The 26,016-nt window shown below is 35.0% G+C and overlaps 3 protein-coding genes across 3 annotated transcripts; 1 reads left to right on the forward strand and 2 right to left on the reverse strand.

Annotated features, from left to right (window-relative positions):
• Window positions 1-998: 998 nt before the first annotated feature.
• On the reverse strand, window positions 999-7,172 carry LOC130496741 (probable leucine-rich repeat receptor-like serine/threonine-protein kinase At3g14840). The gene is made up of 22 exons (XM_056989118.1): window positions 6,947-7,172; window positions 6,693-6,858; window positions 6,030-6,101; window positions 5,869-5,937; window positions 5,722-5,793; window positions 5,558-5,629; window positions 5,401-5,472; window positions 5,247-5,318; window positions 5,085-5,156; window positions 4,930-5,001; window positions 4,769-4,843; window positions 4,599-4,670; window positions 4,413-4,478; window positions 4,204-4,266; window positions 4,076-4,117; window positions 3,918-3,958; window positions 3,456-3,826; window positions 2,898-3,093; window positions 2,651-2,812; window positions 2,016-2,583; window positions 1,767-1,917; window positions 999-1,593 (listed from the first exon to the last, which is right to left on the reverse strand). The coding sequence occupies exons 1-22, from the start codon at window positions 7,044-7,046 to the stop codon at window positions 1,174-1,176; spliced, it is 3,066 nt and encodes a 1,021-aa protein (XP_056845098.1). The 5' UTR covers window positions 7,047-7,172; the 3' UTR covers window positions 999-1,173.
• A 6,073-nt stretch (window positions 7,173-13,245) lies between these two features.
• LOC108807630 (GDSL esterase/lipase At3g14820) lies at window positions 13,246-14,715 on the reverse strand. Its single transcript, XM_018579896.2, has 6 exons — window positions 14,640-14,715; window positions 14,379-14,558; window positions 14,161-14,291; window positions 13,851-14,075; window positions 13,514-13,766; window positions 13,246-13,442 (listed from the first exon to the last, which is right to left on the reverse strand). The coding sequence occupies exons 1-6, from the start codon at window positions 14,713-14,715 to the stop codon at window positions 13,246-13,248; spliced, it is 1,062 nt and encodes a 353-aa protein (XP_018435398.2).
• A 1,706-nt stretch (window positions 14,716-16,421) lies between these two features.
• On the forward strand, window positions 16,422-19,287 carry LOC130494345 (zinc finger BED domain-containing protein RICESLEEPER 1-like). The gene is made up of 4 exons (XM_056989851.1): window positions 16,422-16,527; window positions 16,806-18,818; window positions 18,911-18,971; window positions 19,081-19,287. Exons 2-3 carry the CDS (start codon window positions 16,835-16,837, stop codon window positions 18,949-18,951), a joined length of 2,025 nt encoding a protein of 674 aa, XP_056845831.1. The 5' UTR covers window positions 16,422-16,527; window positions 16,806-16,834; the 3' UTR covers window positions 18,952-18,971; window positions 19,081-19,287.
• The last annotated feature ends 6,729 nt before the right edge of the window (window positions 19,288-26,016 follow it).

Genomic DNA, 26,016 nt, shown 5'->3' on the forward strand with positions numbered 1-26,016 from the left:
GTGATCATGCTTAAATTATCTTTCCATGAGTTCATCGGTTTGTTCGCGCCATAGATAAATTGTGAAGACTTTCTTTGTGTTTTGTTTAAAAGGTTTACTTCTTGAAGTAAACTTGTGGACCTATAAATTGATATTTAATTAATTCCATTAAGTTTGGTTGTAGTTTTGTATAGAGTAATTTCCTAAACGACAGTGTAGATGTATCATATTAAACAAATACAAGCCAACCATTTTGTCAATAGAAACAGATGTTGAAAGAACAACAATATATTCTGTCTGTTACTTATTCTATCCAAATCAATCGTTATGGTTAGCAATTAAGTAAATTAATATTATTAAATATATAATGAAACGTATTGAAATTATTGAAAGAATAGTTGACTAAGACAATCATTTTAGGAGACATTATACAATAATTCCAAAAACAAATTATAAGAAAATTCAGAATGTTAAAAAAAGATTAACCATGTATAACCACCAGGGCCGTCTCGAATTATCTATGGAACCTGTTCAAAAAATATTAATGATATATTTAACGATGTAATAGAATAATTTTAAAAGTTTATAGTTTTATTTATATATATTTGACATTTTTTAAAAATATTTTCAGCTCTAAGTTTAGTACTATGTCTTAAAGTTTAAAATTTATATATCATAATTTATATATTTATCTAAAAAAAAATTAATGTTGTTAATTTTTTAACTCGAATTTTATTCGACCGTTCCACTTACACGTGTTGTTAGACAACCCTAATAACTATAATCATTTATCATAAACAAACATTACAACCAATGTTCATCATAGAAAATCAACACAAGATAAGGAACACAACAAGCATATGACTCTAGACAGTAAGGAGATAAATTCCCAATTCAAGTCCATAATTAATTTCTGCTCTCCCAATAAGCAGAGTGAAGTTTTAACTTTGTAAAAAAATATTATAAACCATAATTATAAACCACAATATCAATTATATTCAGAAAAGTAAAACCTAAAGCAGAAAATTTTAATTTTGTATAATATTCGTTGCATTACTTCATGAAATTTTCTGTTTACAGAAACGTAAAATCTTCTAATTGTCTTAAATAAAATAATCATAGTTCAAAAACCAAAACAGAAAAGAAATAATTATTTAACAATGTTTTTTTTTTTTGCAAAAGCATAATACACACTTAAACTCTGGAGTTCCAATACGCAGAATCAGGCTTAAGAGGGTAAAGGTCGCTGGGGTTGGCAGTGGACGTAGTAGAAGACGACGTGAATGGTCCATAGGTGTTGACACTCTGATCCGTCATACTCGTCATCTCCTCTCCACTAAGAATTGCGTAATGCTTCTTCATCGCCCTCACGCTCTCTGCATCTTTCTCGTTTCCTCTGCTGAACGATGCTTCAAGAAGCTTCTCAACATTCACCGTGGAGCTTCCTTCGAGCATGCTAACCACAGTAGACATCGACGGTCTGTCCGACGGAACTTGACTGGTGCAGAGGATCCCGATGTTGATCATCGTCATTGCTTCTTCTCTGTTGTAGTCTGTTCCAAGCCTCGAGTCTACTACTTCTATCAAGTTGTTTTGCTCCCTTAAAACGTGTACCTGTGAAAGAAAATGAGATTCAAACTCAAAATGTGTTAGGTACAAACTTAATAGTTATGTTGTTCTTGATAAGTTTATCATACTTAATCAAATATTTTAATAAATATTTTTCAAATAATTCACCATTGAATGTTCAGATTTTTAGACTTTAGAAGTGAAATATAATAACTAACCCAGTCAAGAAGGTGAAACGTTTCGCCTTTGGATCGTGCGCTCGTGTTGCTTCGTCCGTGAACAATCTCTAGAGCCACCACGCCGAAACTGTAGACATCTGCTTTATCTGTCAAGTGACCTCTCATGGCGTATTCAGGAGCCATGTATCCGCTGCAAAAAAGAAAAAAAAAAAGTTTACTTTGGTCACAAGAAACCTAAACAGAGCTGATAATTTTTGTTTGTGATAATGATAGATTAGTTAAACTCACTATGTTCCGGCGACTCGTGTGCTCATGTGTGTGTTTTCTTCTTCATCAAGCTTAGCGAGACCGAAATCCGAAATCTTTGCATTTAGTTCCTTGTCCAGCAAGACATTAGTTGCTTTGATGTCTCTGTGTACAATCTTGAGTCTTGATTCCTCGTGGAGATAAGCCAATCCTCTTGCTATACCAACGCAAATCCTCTGCCTCGTTGGCCAATCTAAACGTATTTGAGTCTCTGGAGGACCGAAAAGTGCTCTTGCGAGACTGTTGTTCTCCAAGTACTCGTAGACAAGCAAGAGCTGGTCACCTTCGACGCAGCATCCGTATAGTTTAACCAAATGTGGATGCTGAAGAGCAGAGATCATAGCGATCTCGTTCAAGAACTCTCGGTTGCCTTGTTTTGATTTTGCCGATAGCTGCTTCACCGCGATGATGGTTCCATCACCCAACTCTCCCTTGTATACAGGACCAAAGCCACCTTCTCCGATCTTGTTTGCTGGATCAAAGTTGTCTGTAGCAACTTTGATTTGCCTCAAGGAGAAGGAACTTATCTGGAAATCCAAGTTCTTGAAATCTGAAAGTGAAAACGAAACACCGTTATAGACTAATAACTCAAATTTAATTAGATTGTTTAGGTTTACCTTTCTCCATCTGACTCTTGGGTCTCAAGCAACCTCTCCACCATAATATACCGCCAATTAAAAGCACAAGAACCACCGTTGAAGCGATTACAGCACCAACCACGGCCCCAATAGAGGTTCCACCACCAGTTCCAGTGCCAGCTTCCTTTGGTGGAGTGAAATCTATAGCAATATCATGGGAGATAATTAAAGTCGAGAGACAAGAACAACAAAAGAAAACAGTCAAGTAGAGTTTAGTAAATGATACCTGGATCTACCGATACAGCTGATATGAGAGAACCATATGAACCTTTTAGAGGAAGAGCTTGAGTTCCTTTACCAGCCCACAACAATCTAATTTCCAGCTTCCTATTTGTAATCGTAACCGGGAAACTCTTAACCACAGCTCTTCCCGCACCTTTTGCCTCAGCTACAATATCGAAATCTTTAGCCACACGTTTACCCTGCACATTACCACACACGCCAAAATGATTTACACCACTACAATCTTTTCAAACATTAAATTTTAGAGTTCAAGTAAAAGAAATATTCTTAAAAGTTTATTCGAAAAAATAGCACATAAATAGATAATAACATTCGTTAAAGAGTAAAAATAAATATATTTATATATTTGAGTTTAGGTTTAGTGATTAGAGTTCAATATTTAGGAGATGGGATTAGGGTTAGAGCTAAGGATGTAGAGTAATTTAGTGTGTTTTATTGTTTAATAAATGTTATTTTGGAAATTTTTTTTCTTTGAATGCTATGTTTTCCTGACAAAATCTAAAAAGTTTTACTCTGAGATTTTTCCTTTGAAGTAAGTTACCTGAACGTATATGTCAAAGAATCGTCTTCCCAAACTGAAGTAAGTGTTGTCGCCAATGAACATAATCTCAGCGAAATGAAGATTAACCGTGTAGTTTCCTTCTCCAAGGCACAAGGCGTAGTAAGTGAGAGAAATGGCTGAGAGACGAGCCTGTGTGTAAAGACTAGGATCTGCTATCTTAAGCTCTGATGTATTTTGCCAAATAAATTTTTTGGGAGACCGATTATCCTCCACGAAGTTCCCAGTGTTGCTAGAAACCCAACCGTTTCTACTATCATAGAAGTCTGCTCCTTCCCATGTATCAGCATCATACTCGGTCTTATTGACTGTTACCTCATTGCCACCACAGTTTATGTGAAGGCCATAGAAAGCTGGAGAAACAAATAGTAGTAACAAAAGATTAATAAGATGCGCTACTAGATATCTAGTGATTGTATTTATATATAGCTATAAAAGACTTACTTTTAGGACATACGTAGCCACTCAGACACGAAACATTTGACCTGTAACAAAATATAATATCAACATTCTAGTTAGTGTTTTTAGCACAAAAAAAAAAACATTCTAGTTAGTGTTGAAACCAAAGTGTAAGTTATGAGAACCAAAATAAATAAACTTACTGGTTATTTGCCACTAACGGGTTTGTGCTTGAAAACATATTCCTGTGTATAAAAAGAAGTAAGAAACTGTAAATCTATAGAGAATTTGAATGCCAAAGAAGTTTGATTATTTTTATTGTTCTTCTTACACAGCATTCTTCTGACATTCTGAGGTTCTTTGAACGGTGGAGAAGTTATTGAAAGTAAGATCACTGCAATAAAGAATTGTAAGTAAAACACAAAGTGTTATTCGGCTGTGTGATTACAAAGAATTGTGTTAACATGTTACTTCCCCGGTTAAGTGTTACTTGTAAAATATCTATATATATATATATATAAATCGGTGAAGAAAACTCACACATGGTCTCCATTGTCTATCATCCAATTTGGTACTTCCCCGGTTAACATGTTACTTGTAAAATATCTGCGAATTCAGAAAAAAATGTAACTTTTATACACATAAAAATTTTAACAAAACAAGAAGAGGAGAGAAGTGTGTTACAAGAAGAAAAGAAGAGGAGAGAAGAAGATAAAAACATCATACATTTCATCTACATCAGTAAGAGCACCATATGTTGCCGGAATTGGTCCACTTAGTTTATTAAAACTAAGATCTCTACACAACGAGTTTCACAATGTCAGCTTAAATTTTTTTATCATGAATAGTCAATTTTATGTTTGCAAAAAAAAAAGAAAAAAAAAGGGTTTACTAACAAGAGTTTTAACGTTGATGATCTCCGTCCAAGATATGAAGGTAACTCTCCTGTAAGATTGCAGTTCCTGAGAATCCTACAACGCACAACGAGTGAAAAATGGAAGATAAGCTCAAGAAACCTTGACTAAGTTTAGTCTAGTCTAATAAGTCTCAAACTCACAAATTCTTTATCTTTGCCATGTTTTCTAGCGGCGGAAATGGAGATTCAGGTCCGCTTAAGTCAGTGATTCTCCTACAGAAAAAAATCAAATTTAGAAAAGAAACAATAGTGAGTCCACGAAAGGCCACAACAACACGTGAAGTTGGTGTACTTACAAGTCTGTTATGTTCTCAAGAGTACCAATGGCTCTAGGAATCGGTCCGACTAAACCACTTGCTTCAATAATCCTGATTCATGCAGAAAAAAACAATATTGCCCTTGTTTATAAAGTAACAAATACAGGATATCTGAAAACACGAAAAATGTGGATTGCTTACAATTTATCAAGTCCTGTCCAGTTCTGGATGAAATCTGGTATAGTACCAGTGAACTGGTTGTCACTTATACGGCTATAAATCAAGAGAACAATATCAGCAGCAAAAAAAAGGTTGTCTCCAGTAGAACATATGTTCAAAGTAGAGTAATACTTACAAATCAGTCAAATTAATAAGTTTTGAAAATGTACTTGGGATGTCTCCACTCAAGTTGTTCGAGCTAACAAAGCTGCAAAGAGATAACAGAGTCTCAGCAATAGTAATTAAAGACGAGTAACTCTTAATAAAAAGAGAACTTGGATAAAGATTCTTACAATCTTTGAATGTTCTGTAGACTGCCGAGCTCTGGAGGTAACTTTCCTGAGATCTGGTTGTATTCTACGACACTAAAAAAAAAAGGTTCCAGAAACCGAATCAGATAGTATCAATAAAGTATAAAACATTGTTGAAGAAATAGAGATCAAAGAAGAGTACTCACAAGCTCGTTAGGGTTGTAATGTTACCAATCTCTTTAGGGATAGGACCACTTATTCGGTTTCCAAGCAGCGAGCTACATTATTTCATCATCCAAAAGTTTACTCCATCAATCTATACGTAAAAGGTGTATATGAACAGAGATACATACATCATTTGAAGTGGCAAGGTTCCCCACTCGGGAGGAATGGAACCGTTGAGATAGTTTCTAGACAGATCACTACAAGAGAAATAAGAATGTGGCAGTTAAGTTCGTTAATGAAAAGATTAGTGTCAGATATTGTAATAATGTGAATGTTGAGGGCTTCTTACATCTCTTGCAAAAACGGAAGACCCACCAACTCTTTAGGAAGAGATCCATTGAGGTTTTGTGCCTTGAGAACTCTGTTTCAAGAAACAAATACTAGGCTTTAGAAAACGATCTGCAAACTATAGGCCCATTATGTTTGCAGCCGAATAGCATTTCAACCCAAAAGTAAAAATAATTAAATTAGTTTTTGATTATGGGGAGAAACAGAAAACGAGAACAGTTTTGTTAGATTCAAGGACGCGTGAAGAAGGTCAACAGCGACTGCGCAATAGATTTTGTCTACATTCAGACAATTAAAGTCTTAAACCTACTTTAATTAAATAAAACGTGTTAGGCTTTTGTAAAACTGAAACCCCTACTAGCCTACTACTTCGACCAAGTAAATCAAAATATGAAACCCCTAATAAATTGTTTTATAAGTATTTTTACTTCAAAATATAATTATTCTTATACAACTTTTATATTTACTGGATGATGTATAACAAAGATAAAAACAAAGACAAATTATATTAATGCAAATTTATGTTAAAAAAATTGTGTGTTTACTTTTAGCTAACTTATAAAATAAAGGAGTACTACTTGCCATAATTAATATTATGTGGAACTTTTATTGAAGAAAAGAAAGATTATTTTTATAACAAAGAGGGAAGAAGGGGGGAACGAACATGCTGGTGACGTGGCAAACGGTGGAGCAGTTACAAGAAACGGTGTCTTCAAATCCCTTGCCGGCGTCAGCGGTTCGCCAACCACCGACGGTTGAATTGCATGGATTCACACTGAAATCCCAATCAGTCTTCTTCAACACCTTCGCTACGGCAGTTAAAGCATCCACTGCAAAATATTATAGAATCAAAACACTGACTCAAACATGTTCATATAGTGATAACACCGATATGATTATACTTATATGTATACATACGTTCTACTTTTGGTAACGTTTGAGAGGATGCGAAGCCGAAGAGGATGATGATAGAGACGAGGAGGAAGTACGAAGGGAAGAGAAGTCGACTGATCGACATTATTAGAATTATATTTTTGTTTTCGAGATCTGAATTGTTGTTGTGTAAGGAGATGCGATGAGAGTGGAGAAGAAGAAGAGGAGGTTTGTAATGTTCGTTTATGTGACGAATGGGAAAGAGACTGGCAAATACATTTGAGAAAGTAGACCGAGAGAAAGATGAAAAGTAAGTCAACATTATTAAAATAAGATTGTATCAATCCATATTTTGTTTTCTTTCTTTTATTTTTTCTATGATTATTATATTTCAATGGGATAGGATTCAATTTTGCTACTTGCATGGACAAAGGGGGCCACCGAGTTGTTGAGCATCAAAATAATTGGATGATTATGGTTGGGTGCGTTTCACAAAAAAAAAAAAAATGGTTGGGTGCAGATATTTTTATTTCGGCAGACGTCTTTGTGATAAAAAGAAAAAACTAAATACAAAGGTGATTTCTTTTAATTAGTAAGATTTTCTTAACTATTATGTCAAGTTTAAAAAAAAATATTGAAAAGTGCAGTTTTTTCTAACATGTGCCAATATTTGTCTAACCGATAACTAGAAACCACATATAAAAAATTGTCTAGAACTATCTTAAACCAATTTATTGTCAACCACTCTACCAGTCTTGAAAATCCATTAGAGCAACATTATCGGAAGAAGTTTTGATTTGGGGTTCTAAAAATAAGTATATGTAATAATGCATATGTAATTACGAATTTTTAATTCTACAGGAAATCCAACCAAAACTATCTTCCAATAATGTTGCTCTTAGAGCATTTCCAATGTACACCTCTATATTTTCTTCTAAAATAGAGATCTCTATTATAAAGGAAGATTTGCTCCAATGTATACCTCTATAATAGAGTTTGTCTACTTTAGAAGAAAATATAGAAGAATTCTACTTTTTGCTTCTATATTTAAAGATGGAAATAACATATCTCTATATTTTCCTCTATAAATAGAGGAACTCTATTATAAAGACATACATTGGAATAAATCCACCTTTATAATAGAATTTCTCTATTTTAGAGGAAAATATAGAGATTAAAATAGATGTGGGTTGGAAATAGTTTTACTTATAACTAAATCAATTAGGATTACAAGTATATGTATATACTCTTTAGCATGGCTAAGGAACAAAATAAAATGATTCAAATACAATTCCGATTTATTTCGTATATTTTCAAGAGAGGTGCTTGATAGGTCATTTTCATGATGAGTTTCCAGATTTAGCATGTTACCATAGTAAGTTTATTGCGGGAATCAAATGTTCTTATATGGAAGTTTTAAATATTGTTTTCCTCTCTAGCCATTTATTACTTGTCAAAGTCCATCTATGGCAATTTAGGAAATAAATAACTGAAATTAGAAGATATAATTTCTTACATTATAAGGGTAGATGGTACTGGTTATTAATGTCTGTGTCTGATAGCTCCATTAAAGGCTATAACGTCTGCCATATGCTAACATAATAATTTATGTAAATTGTTAATAAAATATATAACTATATGTATTTTAGTATTTTTAGCTTTGTGCTAATATATCATCCACCACTTAAATTTCATTATGTATATATATTTTGCTTAAAAGAAAAGAAAGAAAACAACTCCATTTAAAAAATATCAAACTATAACTAGATTGATTTATATATAAAATAAAGTCTTTCAGTACTTGTGTTTGCATGAATGAATCGTCTGTAGTATCATCAAAACTTAGAACCAAAATACTTGTTTGAACTAAGTTGTGAATCGATGGTACATCGACTCACATTACAATAAGCCAAGAAGGCTAGGGAAAACTCAGCAAGCCCACGCTGGAAACAGCTCTTATCCATTTTTTGTCGGTAAAACTAAAGTTGAGAGTTTTTTAAACGTAAATAATATTGAGATTTTCTCGCAAATATATAAAGAAATAGCTGTCGCGATTGTTTTTTGACTCTAGGTCGCGAATCGTGATCAGTGCTATCCCAACATGTGAACTAAAAACAAAATATGTGAACTTAAGTTCTATATTTTTATCTAATGATTATGTAGTTTTTGATCCAAAATCCGTACATTCATAGAAAGCACAAACTGTAGCATTAAATTAATTTTCTTCGGTGAAAATTCAACCTATACTTTTAAAACTCATACTACATGATTCTGATTTTGGCTCAGATTTTGGCTCCGAGTGACGGGTATTAATTCAACCCGTCGGCGCCGGCTTATGATTCCGGAGACGGAGATTCCTTACAACTCTGTACTGCCGGCTTTGTCTCTTTAGCGCTGTCGCCTTCTTCTCTTTGAAGACGAAGCTGTTTGGTTCTTTGGAACTCGGGGTTCCCGAGTATAAAAGGTTCTGATGGTTGGATTAGGGGGTGGGGGTACGTTTAGGCTCCGGTAGAGATCTCAAGACAGGTTTGATGAAGCTTTCCGGAGGGGCAAGTATTGGTGATGACGATGGGCGCGGTGGTTGGTCGACGGTGAATCATGGCGAAACAAGTTTTGTTTCGTCTTCTCCGGCAAAAATCTCGGCCGTTGGTTCGTGAAGGGATGGATAGAAGACGCGTGTCTCATGCAATCGGTGGATTGGAGCGCGTGGTCGGTTTGGTGTGCCCTGTGGACGCGTGGTGTTGCAAGTGACGTGTGGATGCGTCTGTGGGCTTTCGGGTTTTGGCCCATTTTGTCGGGCTTTGGGTTTTGTTGTACTCGGACCTTTTTGGTCCCTTGTATGTTGGTTTGGGTTTGGTCCGGTTTTAGACCTTGTTTTTTTATATAATAAACCTTTAGATGGAAAAAAAAAAACTCATACTACATGATTCAACAGTTTTATTTTTTAGACTTTTCCTGGTAGTTCTGCCATTATATATATTAAAAAGGTTATCACATCGCTTCCATGAAATGTATGGACGTAAGACTGAAATTCCGTGGATGACGTAAGTTTTTCTTTGATAAATCGTGTATTAGGTATGTTTTTCTTTTGAATATGCCCGTTAGTGATTATTCTGGAAAAAACAATGTTTAGGATTATTTTTTAAAAGAGCAAGGTTCCAAAAAAACAAAGAAAAAAAGAGCAAGGTTCCCGTATTGCTAGCTGCTCAACTTTCTTTTGTTTATATTTTGTTAAAGAACTTTCTCCTAACTGGACAGTGGACATAGATGAAAGTTTCACTAATTGATTGCTATCTATTTCTTTAGTCATTTTTAAAAATATGAATCAACTCAAAATGTTTATGAAAGATCGCAATGGCACGTTTTCCTATCATCTCTGCTAGTTATATTTTTTACTCTAGACTTCCTATCCATCAACATTGGTTCATTGAATTAAACGTTACCTGGTCGAAGAAAGAATCTCAAAACAAGTCATAGCCACTCATATTGGACTCAAGACAAATTAAATAGTGATAAAATAGACAATAACAATTATGAAATGTCGTCAAGAGAAAAAAAAAGTTTAGAAGAAAATTCTCAAACTTTAAGTCATACTAGATTTTGACCCGCGCTTTTAAAGCGCGGGATATCTTATGATGTAAAATTCTTTAACAATATTATAAAATGCATGGTATGTTGTCTATTTAACTTTTTCCATTTTAATCCGCATTTTTAAAACTCAATCTAGACCCGTATTCAATTTGTACTCACGATCTAACCGGTAAATCTATTAATCCGATATATAATTTAGCTTGAGTTTTAAGAAATAACCATTATTTAAAACTTCAATAAACCAGCAAAATAGCAAAAACCCGATGCTACCAGTTTAATTGAGAAATGATCGGTGTGTAATCCAATTTGATTTAACTTGTTATTTTTTAATTTAAAATATACTCTCAATGTTTTCATTAGATATTTAAATACTTAACCATTTTAATTTTATTGTACTTTTTATTATATGTGGTAACTCCACCTGTTACAAAAACTGTTTAATTGTTTTTTATATTTTATGTGAAACAAAAAATATAGAAAATATATTTAAAAATTTAGTAAATTTTTAACATGATTTTAATTGTATTTTTAATATTGATATATATATAATTATATATTGAATTGATTAAACTATTGACATACATTTTACTTGCAGCCGACCCAATAACCAAATGACTAAAGCAGTCGGGTACAAAGTCTGCATAAATTTAAAAAACAGTGACTTAAACATATTTTTACTTTTTATAATTTTTATAATTTACAATTTTATTTTAAATTTGAACAAAATGATATATGATTTTATATACTAATACCGCGTATATTGATCATATATCTCGAAAGCTGATATAATTTATTGGTTATTTCAGATCTTAATATTATTTGAATACATTGAGTATTAGTAGGATAGTGTCGATCTATTAATTTTAGTAGTTAAGTAGGATTTTCTATTTGTGAAAAAAGTTATTAGGATATTTTTTCTAACGTATAAGACTTATTTTATGATTATTTGTAATCTTATGTAGTATTTAGAAGTTATCATTTTTTAAAAAATTGTCGAATATACTAAAAACTCTTAATGTATTAAAATTCATTAATTATTTTATGTTGCATATTAATAGGAAAATAGTATCTGCAGTGTACCAAATTTTCCATATTAATAGGAACTATATCTTCTCAATTTAAATAGTTACCATAATATTTGATTTTAAAAATTAAATGATAATGGCACTCATGTAAATAGTTTGAAAAGGCAAGGGGAAGTCTGAAAAAGTGCTGCTGTTTTAATTGTATTGATATTCAGTGGGACCTTAGATTTTAAATAGTTATTTTAACTTTCGAACCTAACAATTTCACATTAAGCATCTGTTCCAAACTTCCACTAATTAATTCATTGAATATTGTTTAATAATTTAAAATTTTCCATGACTTTTTTTGTTTAGTCGTTGATATAACCCAAGTTCTAGATAAAATGTAGTTTGTTCGGGTCAAATTTGAACAAACTATCAGTAAAAGAAAAAAATTGAACAAACTGAAAGAGAGATACACTGAAAGTGTTCCAGAAAAAAGAAAAAACTTAGGTAAAAAGTTAAATAAACTAATGTTCGTAGTTGGCTCACTTTAATATGTTTGTAACGTTTCCCTTCCATTAAACCTACGATCCAACTCCAACTGCCTTTGACCTAGTAAACGTATAGTAAATGAATACATTTGTCTACCTTTGTATGACAGTCAATAAGTTTTAGATTGTTTCATACTGTTAACATTTTTAAATTAACAGCTACTGTGTAGTTTTTAAACATAGAGTGAGCCGTATGCACGTCCATCGAATTGCGGAAGTTAATGGCTTAAAGTCTTACAAAGTAAAAACTATACATAAGTTTCCAAGGGGACAAACCAGTTTCTTTCAGACATTTGTACATTGAAATAGACTTTGTACAAAAGTCTGTCTTCTTTGTATTGTATATCAGGAAGATTCAGAAGTCGAAAGCAATATTTAACTGGACAAAAAAGGAAGACTGACCAGTCCTTGCAAGAGTATCAGCTCTACCAGTTATCCTTGTGTGCAGTGCCGGTCTAGGATAAGCTGCAGAACCATGTGGCTTCAGTCTTGTATAAATAACTATTTGTCGGCCCATGTTCTCTCAAATTATTCAATAGCTCAGTTGATTTGTGCTTGAGTTTGTTTTACTCTCGGTGGAGGGTTCTAATATATTCAACTTCATTTTTAACTTTTTGTTTTGCTTTCTTTTTAAATTATTATTGATAAGTTTGTAATGTTTGTTACTTTGTTTGCTTCATGCTCAAAAATATTCAGGGACAGGCCTGCCTATGCGTCTACTGTCGCCATTCCATATACAGACTGACCAAACTGCAGTGGTTGATAGATGAACTAAGTCAAGGCCGTGAGTTATATGAACCAGTTGGTTTTTCCGAACCGGAATCTCGCTCAATTCATTCCGTACCGGATAGCTTGTTAACAAAACGCACCACCAACTCTCGTAAAGTTGAGGAAAACACACAAACATCTGCGACGACTGTGTATAGTTTTATTTTCTTTTCATATCAACCAATTAAAAACAAAATACATATATTTTATTACGGCACGCATCCAAACAAACAGCTCTAATGTACGTTACCCAAAAGATACGCAATATATAAAGTTAGATAGTCGGCATAAATAGTCGGCTGAGATAAAAGAGATCATTGTGATCATAAATCAAATTAAAAAAAAAAAAGTTGATTGAAATACATCCTTACTGTAGGAAAAATATAAAAGAACATTCATCAGACTAATATAACATGACTGAACATATTCAGTTGCCAAGGTACTTCTGGTATTTTTTCATCAATTTATCAGTGATAATTTGGTAGGCTTTTTCAGTCGGATGATAAGAGTCAAAGAACACATGAGTCGATGGATCCGAACACGTGAAAGGAGTAAGTTTGTTGCACAATACAGCTGCCTCAACTCTTCCTGTACCGCAACATCCTTTATCTGCTACTTTAAACCCTGATAAATCACTAGTATTAGCATTTATGTATGAAAGAGAAAAAAAAATGCTATTCGTATCATATGATTACCGTATTTCGAAGAGTTTGTCATGATGTCATGAAGAATTTCGTAAATGTCAACATATACTAGTTGACTGGACAACTCTTTCTGTAGAGCATCCATACTAGATGATAACTTTGAGTTGAAATGCATTGCCATATTGTTCAGAGTTTCATAACATTCTCTTTTGAAGCCTCCAAACAGTGTTCTTTGTGCAGGTACGCATCCAACTGGCACTGCGCTAAACACTCCTATATTTTTAGCTCCGAGTCCAGATAATTTCTAAAGGTTGAAGGATTGAGATATTGTTTTCAGTTAGTTTTATAATTAGATGTTGTGGTTAAGTATAAGGAAATAAAATCTCACTTTGATAAAATCTGAAGCCAAGTCTGCCAAATATTCAGCGTATGCGGTACGACTGTATTCAAGCGATCGAGCCCAATAAGTCTCGCTGAGATCATTACTGCTAGAGACCACTAGAAACACACTTTTCTCCAATATAAACTTAACCTTTTCTTCTCCAAAGTGTTGCTTTATTGTTGACAAATATTGTTGAAAATATTCGAGTTGATCAGACATTGGTATTACAGACTGAAAAATATTAAAAGTTGTAAGAAAGTTAAAAAAAGATTATAATAACAACTAAAAGAAAATAACGTGTATAAATATTTTATACCGATAGTTTAGATGTTAATGGATCATAACCGGAACCTCCAGAAGCAAAGATTGCACCCTTAAGAAGATCATTTGGCTTTAGATTTGAGCCTAAGTATGGTGGTAATGTCTTTGCTATCCCCAATGCATTTGCTGATTATTTTTTGTAATACAGTTTAGTATGTGTACATTAAAAACAAGACAAAAACATAAACGAATAATTAATAGAACTTTTTATACCAATGATGTCTGATGGAACTTTTCCATCTGAAAATCTACCGGTAGGAATACCACCAGGAAACTCTTTCCCATAAGGAGGAAAGTTAGACTTGACAAGAGTTGGAATGTCGTTATTATTTCCAGTATCCATTATCGAATCTCCGAATACTATTAGTGCCGGAACTGTTGTATTCCCTGAAGCTTATTATATATATAAAAAAAGATTTAGAGAGCGAATGATAAAAACATCGTTTAAAAAATCAAATATTAAGAATTCAATACATGCACCTTTGGTCTTGGTTGTGGTCGCTTCTGCGACAAAAAACAACAGAAGAGAACATAGAAACCGCAGATCCATATGATACCAAGAAAATGTTATGATTAATCGAGTAAGGAATTCTTTTTGATTATACTGTATATCTTTTGCGTTTAGAAGATGTTGTGAAGATAGACCATTCATACACATATATATACGTTGTATATGAATAACTATTTTGCCAATGAAACTGTATGTGAAGTATCCAGCTACCTTTTTCTTTTTAAGCAAATAAGAGAAATGTATTATATGATGATACACCGAATCTAAAAGAAAAAGAAAAAAACATTATCTTACAAGGAATACAAAGTACAAAATATTGTCTTAAAGGAAACAAGAAATTCTGGTAATAATTTTAAAAGTGAATTCAAAATATGAAATATAGAAACTAAATAAAAGGGATATGTATCTACTTTTTTAATTAAAAAAAAAGATTATCTACTTTTTCAGGATTATGTATCATTTTCATTGCCTCAGTGTCATATGGATGTATGAACATGTGTGTGAGCCAGATCGTTTCTCCTCTGTATACATACGCATGTATACATGCTTGATAAATTACACATTGATGGATAAGTATGATATCAGAAACGTTGGACGTCTTACCAGTTGATATACAAACTCTGTTATACATGAGACTAAAACATTTTCACTTAAATTGCATTTTCTTTTATAGACTAAACGGACCAAGTTAAGTTAATGAAAGTTTGAGTTTGATGCCCCCCCAAAAAACGCGGTCCCAAAAAAGGAAATTCAAGTGCGGAGGAGGATCGAAGCAATGCTGGCTCTATCGATCATTAAACCCACGGTTAGAAGCCAAGAGAGGCCCGCACTGATGCATCCAATTAAAGCCTAGGATCAAAGCAATGCTAACTCTACAGACTACATACCAGCTCCCATAATTCATGATCTTTGGATGCATGCATCAGCTTCGCGCTGCGCCTCCTGGATGGCCAGATGGGTAGATGCATGGCGCCTGAATTGTAAAGATTGTTGAGCGAGAGAGAGATTTAATTGCTACTTAGGATATAGATTTGTGTGTGCTTATGCAGATTCGGTTTAAATTTTAAGTTAAAGCTCTATAAAACCAGTGACCAATTTCTTCTAAATATTTAGAGGAGATCAATAGAAGATGATCTAGTGGTTAATGCTGTCAACTAGTGTGTCCCATGCACCAAAACTTTAATTGAATCTGCTTTGGAAGCCATATAATATATGTGTATATGAGTGGGGTTTTGTAAGTATTTTTGGTTTCTTTTTCTTGAAGCAGTAATTTGTGATTCAGAATAAGTATACATTAATTGTCATAGGGTCCAAAACATTTTTTTGATATTGTTCTCGTAAGGAAATGAATACACTGCTACTGCTTAATTTTAGATGATATTATAACCTGTTGAAGATGAACAAGTAACAGAAAAATCCTCACTATGATAACAAAAAGAGTCAAAATCTTCTAATGATATTTGTAACCTACGGAAATTTTCTTGACGTTATGATTTTAAATTAATGTGGTTTATAAAAAGAATAATATATATATTGGAAATTTGGAATTAATGTGAGATTGGATCACCACCAAATCAGATCTCTATATCCAGTATCATAATTAAATGATAGTAAACCGGGACAGATTCGGATATAGAACCGGACCGGTTTACGTTAATGTAAATTCGGTTAAACCCACCCGAACCCTAAAGATCGGGTCTTTATAACCCAGGCAGAATCACCCATCGGATCTGATGTTTCTTCGATCCAGCTTCTTCCCACCCGTAACCCTTAAAGAAACAAACAACTCCTCGGATCCTCCGGTTGTAGCACAGATTCTTCTGAAAGCCCTTTTTTCTTTTATAAACAAAGGTAACGAAAATTTCAAACCTTTCTCACTCTCTCTTCATATGAAAAAATAAAAAACTCTGTGCTCAGAGCTCTTAGCAAATCTGAAAAGGGTTTCTTTCTCCAGTGTAAAGGATCCGAATTTATAGCTCTAATTGTCTCATTGTTGCACAATTTGATCTCTTTTTGCACTAACTTTTTGTTAATGATGATGTGTTTGGTTTTGATGTCGAATTCAAAGTGTATGTTTTTAGTCTAAAGTTTGTTTTTTTAATCAATGGGTAATGATTGTTTTGGTGCAGGAGAGAGTTTTTTTGTTATTGTTGGTGTGATGGATGAATCAAACGAGATCATCCTGCAGAAATCAAAGAGGCTGACATCTGTCGTGTGGAACTACTTCGAGAGGGTGAGAAAGGCTGATGTCTGCTACGCCGTTTGCATCCAGTGCAACAAGAAGCTCAGCGGTTCCAGCAACAGCGGAACGACTCACCTCCGGAACCATCTCATGCGCTGTCTCAAAAGAACCAACCACGACATGTCTCAGCTTCTGACTCCCAAGAGAAGGAAGAAGGAGAATCCGGTGACTGTCGCCACCATCGGTTTCGATGAGAGTAGTCAGCCGAAAGACGGTTACATTAGGCCTAAGTTTGATCAGGAGCAACATAGAGGGGATGAGGTTGTTCTGAGCCGAGGAAGCGGAGGAGGAGGAAGGTTTAGTCAAGAAAGGAGCCTGGTTGATCTTGCACGTATGATTATATTACATGGCTATCCGTTATCTATGGTTGATCACGTTGGCTTCAAAGTGTTCGCTAGGAATCTCCAGCCGTTGTTTGAACCTGTGGGTAACAGCACCATCGAGGAGACGTGTATGGAGATTTACATCAGAGAGAAGCAGAGAGTGCAGCATGCTCTGAGTAATCTATACGGTAAGATCAATCTCTCCGTGGAGATGTGGTCTTCCAAAGACAATGCTAACTACGTGTGTTTGGCTTCTCACTACATCGATGAGGAGTGGAGGCTGCAGAGGAATGTTCTCAACTTCATCACGTTGGATCCTTCTCACACGGATGACATGCTCTCCGAAGTAATCATCAGGTGTTTGATGGAGTGGAGTCTCGAAACCAAGCTTTTCGCCGTTACCTTCGATAGTTTCTCTGTTAATGATGAGATTGTCCTGAGGATTAAAGACCACATGGCTCAGAGCAGCCAGGTCTTGATCAACGGGCAGTTATTCGAGCTGAGATCCGCCGCTCATCTTCTCAACGCTATCGTCCAAGACTGCTTGGAAGCTATGAGAGACGTGATCCAGAAGATTCGTGGAAGCGTGAGGTACGTCAAGAGCTCGCAGTCTACGCAAGCGAGGTTCAGCGAGATCGCTCAGCTCGCCGGGATCAACTCCGAGAAGATCTTGGTTCTTGATTCTCTCGATACATGGAACTCCACTTACGAGATGCTTGAAACGGTACTCGAGTACAAGGGCGCTTTCTGCCATCTGCGCGATCACGACCAAGAGTTTGATTCCTCCCTAACCGACGAGGAGTGGGAGTGGACAAGATCCGTCACCAGCTATCTGAAGCTCGTGTTCGAGATAACCGCTGATTTTTCAGGAAACAAGTGTCCAACAGCGAATGTATACTTCGCTGAGATGTGTGACATCCACATCCAGCTGATCGAGTGGTGCAAGAACCAGGACGGTTTCTTGAGCTCTCTAGCAGCGAAGATGAAAGTTAAGTTCGATGAGTATTGGAACAAGTGCAGCCTCGTGCTAGCGATCGCGGCTATTTTAGATCCAAGGTTCAAGATGAAGCTGGTGGAGTATTACTACTCCAAAATCTACGGGAGCACGGCTCTTGACCGTATCAAGGAAGTCTCTAACGGTGTCAAGGAGCTTCTCGATGCGTACTCCATCTGCTCAGCCATCGGTGATGACTCTTCCTTCTCTGGTGGCTCAGGGTTAGGTAGAGGTGGTGGCATGGACAGTAGAGATAGACTGAAAGGATTCGACAAGTTTCTCCACGAGACTTCTCAGAACCAGAACACGACGTCGGATTTGGATAAGTACTTGTCTGAGCCTATCTTTCCACGTAGCGGTGAGTTCAATATTTTGAACTACTGGAAGGTTCATACGCCGAGGTACCCTGTTCTCTCTATGATGGCACGTGATATTCTTGGGACGCCTATGTCGATCCTTGGGGCTGCTGATTCAGCGTTTAACTCGGGGAGACCGGTGGTCGATGAGAGTAAGAGTTCGTTGAACCCTGATATTAGGCAAGCTTTGTTCTGTGCGCATGATTGGTTGTCCGCAGAGGCAGAAGGTACAGTCTCGGACTCTTTCTTTATATAGACGCAATCAATCATCAAGTATACTTTTACTGACATTGCCTTTTGAATTTTATAACGAGCCAAGAAGTTCAACCGTTGTCTAGACAATATGCTCAAGCTATGTGAAGACAAACAACAAGTTCAAGGTGCTACTGAGCTTCTTCTGTTCCTCTCTTTTCGACTCTACGTTCATTATTTTTACATCTTTATTCTAATTGAAGGTTTCTTGTCGCTTTTGTGAATTGGTTTGCATAGATGCAGGGTGATCAGATTATTGGATGTTGCTCATAGTTGGAGGGTGGTGAAGATGTGAGGACATGAAGTACAGAGGTTTAATATATAGTTTGCAATTTCTTATTTATGCATTAGAAAATATTTAGTTTATGAGAGACATTGTTACATTCTTCTTGTAACAAAAAGAATACTCTAGTTTAAACCAAAGGGAAAAAACTATTTAAATCAGTCAACTATTGTTTCTTCTTAATCTATGTCTATTACTCCGTTTGTTTCATAAAAAAAATGTTATTTTAATATTTTTTTACGAAAACTTTTTTGAAAAAAAACTCAAAATATTTGTGCTTTTATTAATAACACATATTTAATCCATAATATTATAGATAAACAGAACTATTTATAAATTAATGCAGTTTATAATTAATACTAAACTGAGTAGAAAAAAATGTCAAAATTGTTGAAGATAATGATTATCCAAAAGAATACACGTATGGAGACACTTGTCCTTTCATGGACTGATTATATGAATCATCATCTGATAGATGTCTGATTTATAAATTATGTCTTATGTTTGCAAGTCGGTGAAAAATCAGTATAAATAGAGATGTACATTCGTTTGTTATGAGAACAAGAAAATAATAATTTGAGACACAACTTTACTTCTATACTCTCTCTCTCCCGTACAAACACCACCACTCACCAAAACCAAGTGGTCCCCCATCTCATATCTCTCTCTCTATCGACAGCATATATATATATATATATATTTAATAAATACAAAATCTTTGTTTCACCTTTATTTACAACACGTTATCAGCACGACGAGCTCTCTTATACCAACCGTTCTTAGACCAAGCAAGCGAGGTGATGTTTAAATTTATGTCTTTAAATATATTTAATTTATTTAAATTTTTATTTATTATTCCGGAGTGAGAGGCTAGGCCTTCTCCGTTTATTTTCCGGGATGATAGGCGTTGCCTTCCCCAGCTGATCGTTAAGACAGGCTAGGCCTTCACGATCAGAGAAACACGTGGTAGGTTTTACCTCCGTGAATAAAAGGTCAAAAATGGAAGGCTAAGCCTCCTCGGACCTTGATTAAAAGAAAAGGTTAATATGGTCGACTATGTCGCCTCGAACCTTTGAAAATGATCAAATATGGAAGTCTAAGACTCATGGATCATATGGTGGGCTGGACCCCCAATTTTATTTATGTTATTTAAATTTATGCAATTTAAGTTTACGCAATTTAATTTTTGCATTTATTTTATGTTTTTAATTTCTGCATTTAAATTATGCATTTATTCTCGTCTATATTTATATTATTTTATGAATACAGTAATCATGTCGAATTTGACAAAGCTCGAAATTAATGCCCTGGATATTACGGGAAATAATTATATGATCTGGGCACTCGGTGTAAATATACACCCGAGAGAAAATGAGCTTTGAGAAATCATCGATAAGTTAATCAGATGAGAAAAGAAAAGCCATGATATCTTACACCAATTTGATGATGGTTTATAAGATGAGGTGTATCATGAGAAAAGATCTAGAAGATCTTTGAGAAACTAAATCCTTGAAAGAAAGGATTCACTAAATAGTTGGAGTTGTTGTAAATCCTCCATGAAAACTGAAAAGTTGGAAATCATGATACTAAACCATCAAGTTGATCCTACTAGAAAAAGACGAGGGTGTAGATGCGGTTGAAACCGCTATCGTGGTCGTGGAAAAGGACGAGGAAGAATATACCGTCCCAATGAAATAATAAGAACTTCCACGTAAATGAAAATGGTCGGGTGATAAAAGGCAAACAGAAAAGGTTTGCTACAGATTTGGCAAGAAAGAACGTTGGGTACGTATTTGTAGTACACCAAAATATTAGCCGATCTGTATTGATGGTCAATAAGAAAAGAGAAAGGATGTGAGATATACTTCATCTCTTATGAACCCGGACCATCTTTCCATAGATTGAATACTCATCTTGATGTTTTAAGATTTTCTGAATGATTCAGAAAATAAAAATGGAAATATCGATGCGACATGAAAATTATTCTCCTAAATAATATTTTGAGATTTCAGGATAAAGATATATACTTGGCAGATATTGTGTCATCTTACATGACCATTTAAGGTAACAATTATCTATCCTCTCTCAAAATAAATTAGTATAATATCTAGTAATATAAAAATTACTACTAGCTCTATAAGAGTTTATGATGAAAAGACATGCATAAGAGAAGGATGGCAAAAAATTATAAATGAGTAGTAAACCTGAAGTTTACTGATATATAGCCATCCCCAATAATGTTATCGACATTATTGTGAAATGTTGAAAAACTAAAGGTTTTTCACATATAGCATGTCTTAAGAAAACAAAGAAACCATCATGGGTGTTGAATCATCAAACAAGTTCAATAGATGTGATTTCTTTAAACAGTCCCAAATCAGGATCTCACTCTAAAGGATTTGAAACATAATTCATCCCAAAATGGGAAATCTGAATATGTTATTGGTTCTAGAGTGGGATTCAGTACGAGATTTTAGACATGGAGTGTCATCATCTCGAGGGGGAGAATTAAAGAATCTTATTGAGTGGAACAATGAGAATATTCTGTTCACTCGAAAAAAAACTTGATAAAGTAGATTCAAATACGATGATTCCCATGATTAGGTGTAAACATGCAGTTATGCATGTAATAGAGTCATATACAATCCAAAAGGGATGAAGTATATGGACTAATCAGAAATATGCTCGCAAGGTTGCTGGAAGAATATAAGCAGCTGATGGAATGAGATATGAGAAATGGATTATCATGAAAGTTATATAAGACAATCCATTCATAAAATGCCTGCCAGACATTTTGATAAAATAATGATCTCATAATCCAGCTGAAAAGGCTCCAATAAGAAAATGTGTCCTAAAAGGACGATATATGAGTCTATGGCACGCTAGAGACGTGATAGACCACTTTGGTTCCAAAGTGTCCTCAAATGGAGCAAAAATATGAATAGAGGACGAATCTCTTAAAGAGACCGTTGATATGGGTTAATGTGTAGTCAGGTACCTGGGTAAATCATCGATGATGATAAAGAGATCTCGATTAACCATATCAGTACGGGTAAAAAGATGGAACCAAAGAGAAAATAGATTGTCGACAATAAATAAATGAAAAAGCGCTATATAAATGATGATCATGATCATGAATATACCTCTATGTATGAGGTTAGAGTGAATTGATTAGCCAAAGAGTGAATGAGGCAATCTATTCGATATAAAGCTCGTTAGAAAAACGAGAGATTCTTGGACAAAAGGTCCAAGGTATATATTTCTCCAGAAAATGAAATAAAAGATAACCTTGAGGTATGAAAAACGGATTGTTCCGAGGTTACTGGAGAAAATTTATAATAGATGCAATATTGATATGTCTGGCAGGACACAAATGACTTGAGTTGCATCTTAGTATTCCCTGGAGAATTAAAAATATTCTCGGGAACGATAAAACTCTGAAAGAGTTAGAACAAGCCGTAAATGAGATATCTGGAACCAGTAACTGGTGATATGTTTACGGTACGGTTTGCCGATTGCCATCTTAATAAGAATGAATTCCAGCGTTAGGGGGAGGAATTAGAGGAATTCCTAAAAGAGATTACATGGTGTACACGGTCATTATTACACCTTGATCCCCCTACAAATCAAAGAGAGCTGGAAGTTCAGAAAATTGTGCATTTGCATAAATTGGCAAACCAGTTACCAGGTGTGTTCACAGATATGAGAAGGGTGATGAAATCATATATACCCTTTGAAAATGTTCCATCAAGAGTGGTTGTTCCTGGGGAACAAACTGATGGAAACAAAACGAATGAACCTAGGGTTCAGTTAAAGAGGGGGAGATCAGCTGGTTCGAAAGATAAAAATCCCCGAAAGAAAAAGAAATTGGTTGAGGAAAGTGGAAAGGTTCCAGAAGAACCTGATATTAAAAAATGTCTGAAAGAAGGCATAAGTGAAAAGGTTCAAGAAGAACCAAATAAAGATAAGGATCCAGATGACGAGGAGGGAACAGAAAAGTATGAGATTTCCATCAACTATGCCCTTGATCAAAAGTTATTGATCAGAAATAAAATAAAAGATGTTGATGGAATTTTCTCCTTTTCTGTGTCCAAAGAAATCAATCACGAAAGTGATGATCCCGATCCAAGGTCCATTTTAGAATGTCAGAAAAGACATGATTGGGAGGAGTGGAAGAAGGCCATTCAAATTGAATTACTCTCCCTGAATAAAAGAGATGTCTTTGGACCTATTGTCATAACGCCTGAGAATATAAATCCTGTTGGTATAAGTGGGTATTCGTGAGAAAAAGAAATGAAAAGAATGAAGTAACACGATATAAAGCCCGATTAGTAGCCCAAGGTTTTTCTCAGAGACCGGGAGTTGATTTTGAGGAAACGTATTCCCCGGTAATGGATGCAATTACATTTAGATTTTTGATGAGCCTTACGGCGTCAAAAAATCTTGAAATGCATCTCATGGACGTTGTGACAGCTTATTTGTATGGATCGTTGGATAATGATATATATATGAGACTCCCTGAAGGATTGAAAATGCCAGGGGCATTGAAAGAAAAATCCAGGGAGGTATGTTCGGTCAAGTTACAGCGATCACTCTACGGATTAAAGCAATCTGGACGCATGTGGTACAATCGCTTAAGTGACTATCTCTTGAGTAAAGGATATGTAAACAATGCGATATGTCCCTGCGTTTTTGTTAAGAAATCGTCATCTGGCTTTGTGATCATTGCTGTATATGTAGATGACCTGAACATGATTGGAACTCAAAAGGAAGTTGATGATGCTCGAACTCATATGAAAGAGGAGTTCGAAATGAAAGATCTCGGCAAGACAAAGTTTTGTCTTGGGCTCCAGATAGAGCACCTCCGAGAAGGAATATTTGTGCATCAATCAAACTATACGAAAAGGTTATTGAAACGCTTTCGTATGGATCAAGCGACTCCTTTGAGTACTCCAATGATTGGTAGATCTCTCAATGTTGAGAGTGATCCTTTTAGACCCTGCAAAGATAGCGAAAATATATTAGGTCCTGAAGTACCTTATATGAGTGCTATCGGTGGGCTTTTATACTTGGCAAATTGTATCGGGCCTGATATTGCTTTTGCAACTAATCTCTTAGCAAGATATAGTTCTGCTCCTACTTACAGGCATTGGAACGGAATAAAACATCTATTCCGTTATTTACAAGATGCAGGATACTTATCAGATCCTCATAAGGCTCGATCGCAAACCGGCTATGTTTTTACAATTGGTGGAACTGCTATCTCTTGGCGGTCCCAAAAACAAACTCTGGTTGCAACATCTTCGAACCATGCAGAGACTATTGCGCTTCACGAAGCATGTCGAGAATGTGTGTGGCTGAGATCAATGAGTCACCACATACAAGATTCAAGCGGAATAGTTAACAAGAAAGAGCCAACGAAAGTTTTTGAAGATAACTCGGCTTGCGTCGCTCAACTCAAAGAAGACTATATTAAGAGCGACAGAACAAAGCACATCCCTCCAAGATTTTTCTCGTACATTCGGGAGCTCGAGAAAAATAAAGAAGTGGACATCGAATATGTACGGTCATGCGACAATCCGGCTGACTTGTTCACCAAGTCTCTTCCAACTACAACATTCCGGAAACACGTCGACGGTATCGGGATGCGGCGTTTGCGTGACTTATGAAGAGAAAGCTATGTCCATTATTCTCAGGGGGAGATTACGTCAGTGTACTCTTTTTCCCTTGTCATGGTTTTTATCCCACTGGGTTTTTCCATGATTAGGTTTTTAACGAGGCACTACGTAATACAGATTGGATAATCAAGGGGGAGTGTTGAAGATAATGATTATCCAAAAGAATACACGTATGGAGACACTTGTCCTTTCATGGACTGATTATATGCATCATCATCTGATAGATGTCTGATTTATAAGTTATGTCTTATGTTTGCAAGTCGGTGAAAAATCAGTATAAATAGAGATGTACATTCGTTTGTTATGAGAACAAGAAAATAATAATTTGAGACACAACTTTACTTCTATACTCTCTCTCTCTCCCGTACAAACACCACCACTCACCAAAACCAAGTGGTCCCCCATCTCATATCTCTCTCTCTATCGACAGCATATATATATATATATATTTAATAAATACAAAACCTTTGTTTCACCTTTATTTACAACAAAAATGACACTGAACCTAATATTTTCATTATTTTGATATGATAACAAAGAAAAATGATAGCAAAAGAAACTGAAAATTGTTATAAACGTGAAAAATGGAATGTCAACAAAGGAAGCACCGATCATTGAAAATGATCGTGTGAAGTAAATTATGTGGAGCCCACTGCCACTATGCACACACAGTAACTTTCTCTTTTTACTTCTATATAAACGATTGTTTCGATCGATTGTAATGCGCACTTTTACACCATTCTCTTCTTCCTCATATAACTTACTCTCTCTCTCGTTATTATACTTATATCAGTGTTCTTTTATTTCTGCGGGTATAAAATTTCACTCTTATTTAAATTTTTCGATACTATAAAATTGTAAGTTATTTTATAACACGTTATCAGCACGATCACTCTGCAATTCGGTAAAGTTTATATGTATCATATTTACCCTGCTATAATGGCCGGTATACCGCCTATATTATTGTTTATTATTTTATAGTGTTTGTTTTAATTCACTATTATTTATCTATATTAATGCGGGCGGTATGTCGCCTCGTTAATAAACCTTGATTGTTAATTACACCATTATCATTTGGCTTGGCTGTGCCGCCGCAAAATTTATTCAATATTAAAATATAAATTAATCTATCACCATAATACGATTAATATTTATTTGTGTATTATATTAATTTTATTATACAAATGTTTGCTCACCTATAAAAAAAAAAAA

Source organism: Raphanus sativus, chromosome 6, assembly GCF_000801105.2.
Source record: "Raphanus sativus cultivar WK10039 chromosome 6, ASM80110v3, whole genome shotgun sequence".
NCBI lineage: Eukaryota > Viridiplantae > Streptophyta > Magnoliopsida > Brassicales > Brassicaceae > Raphanus > Raphanus sativus.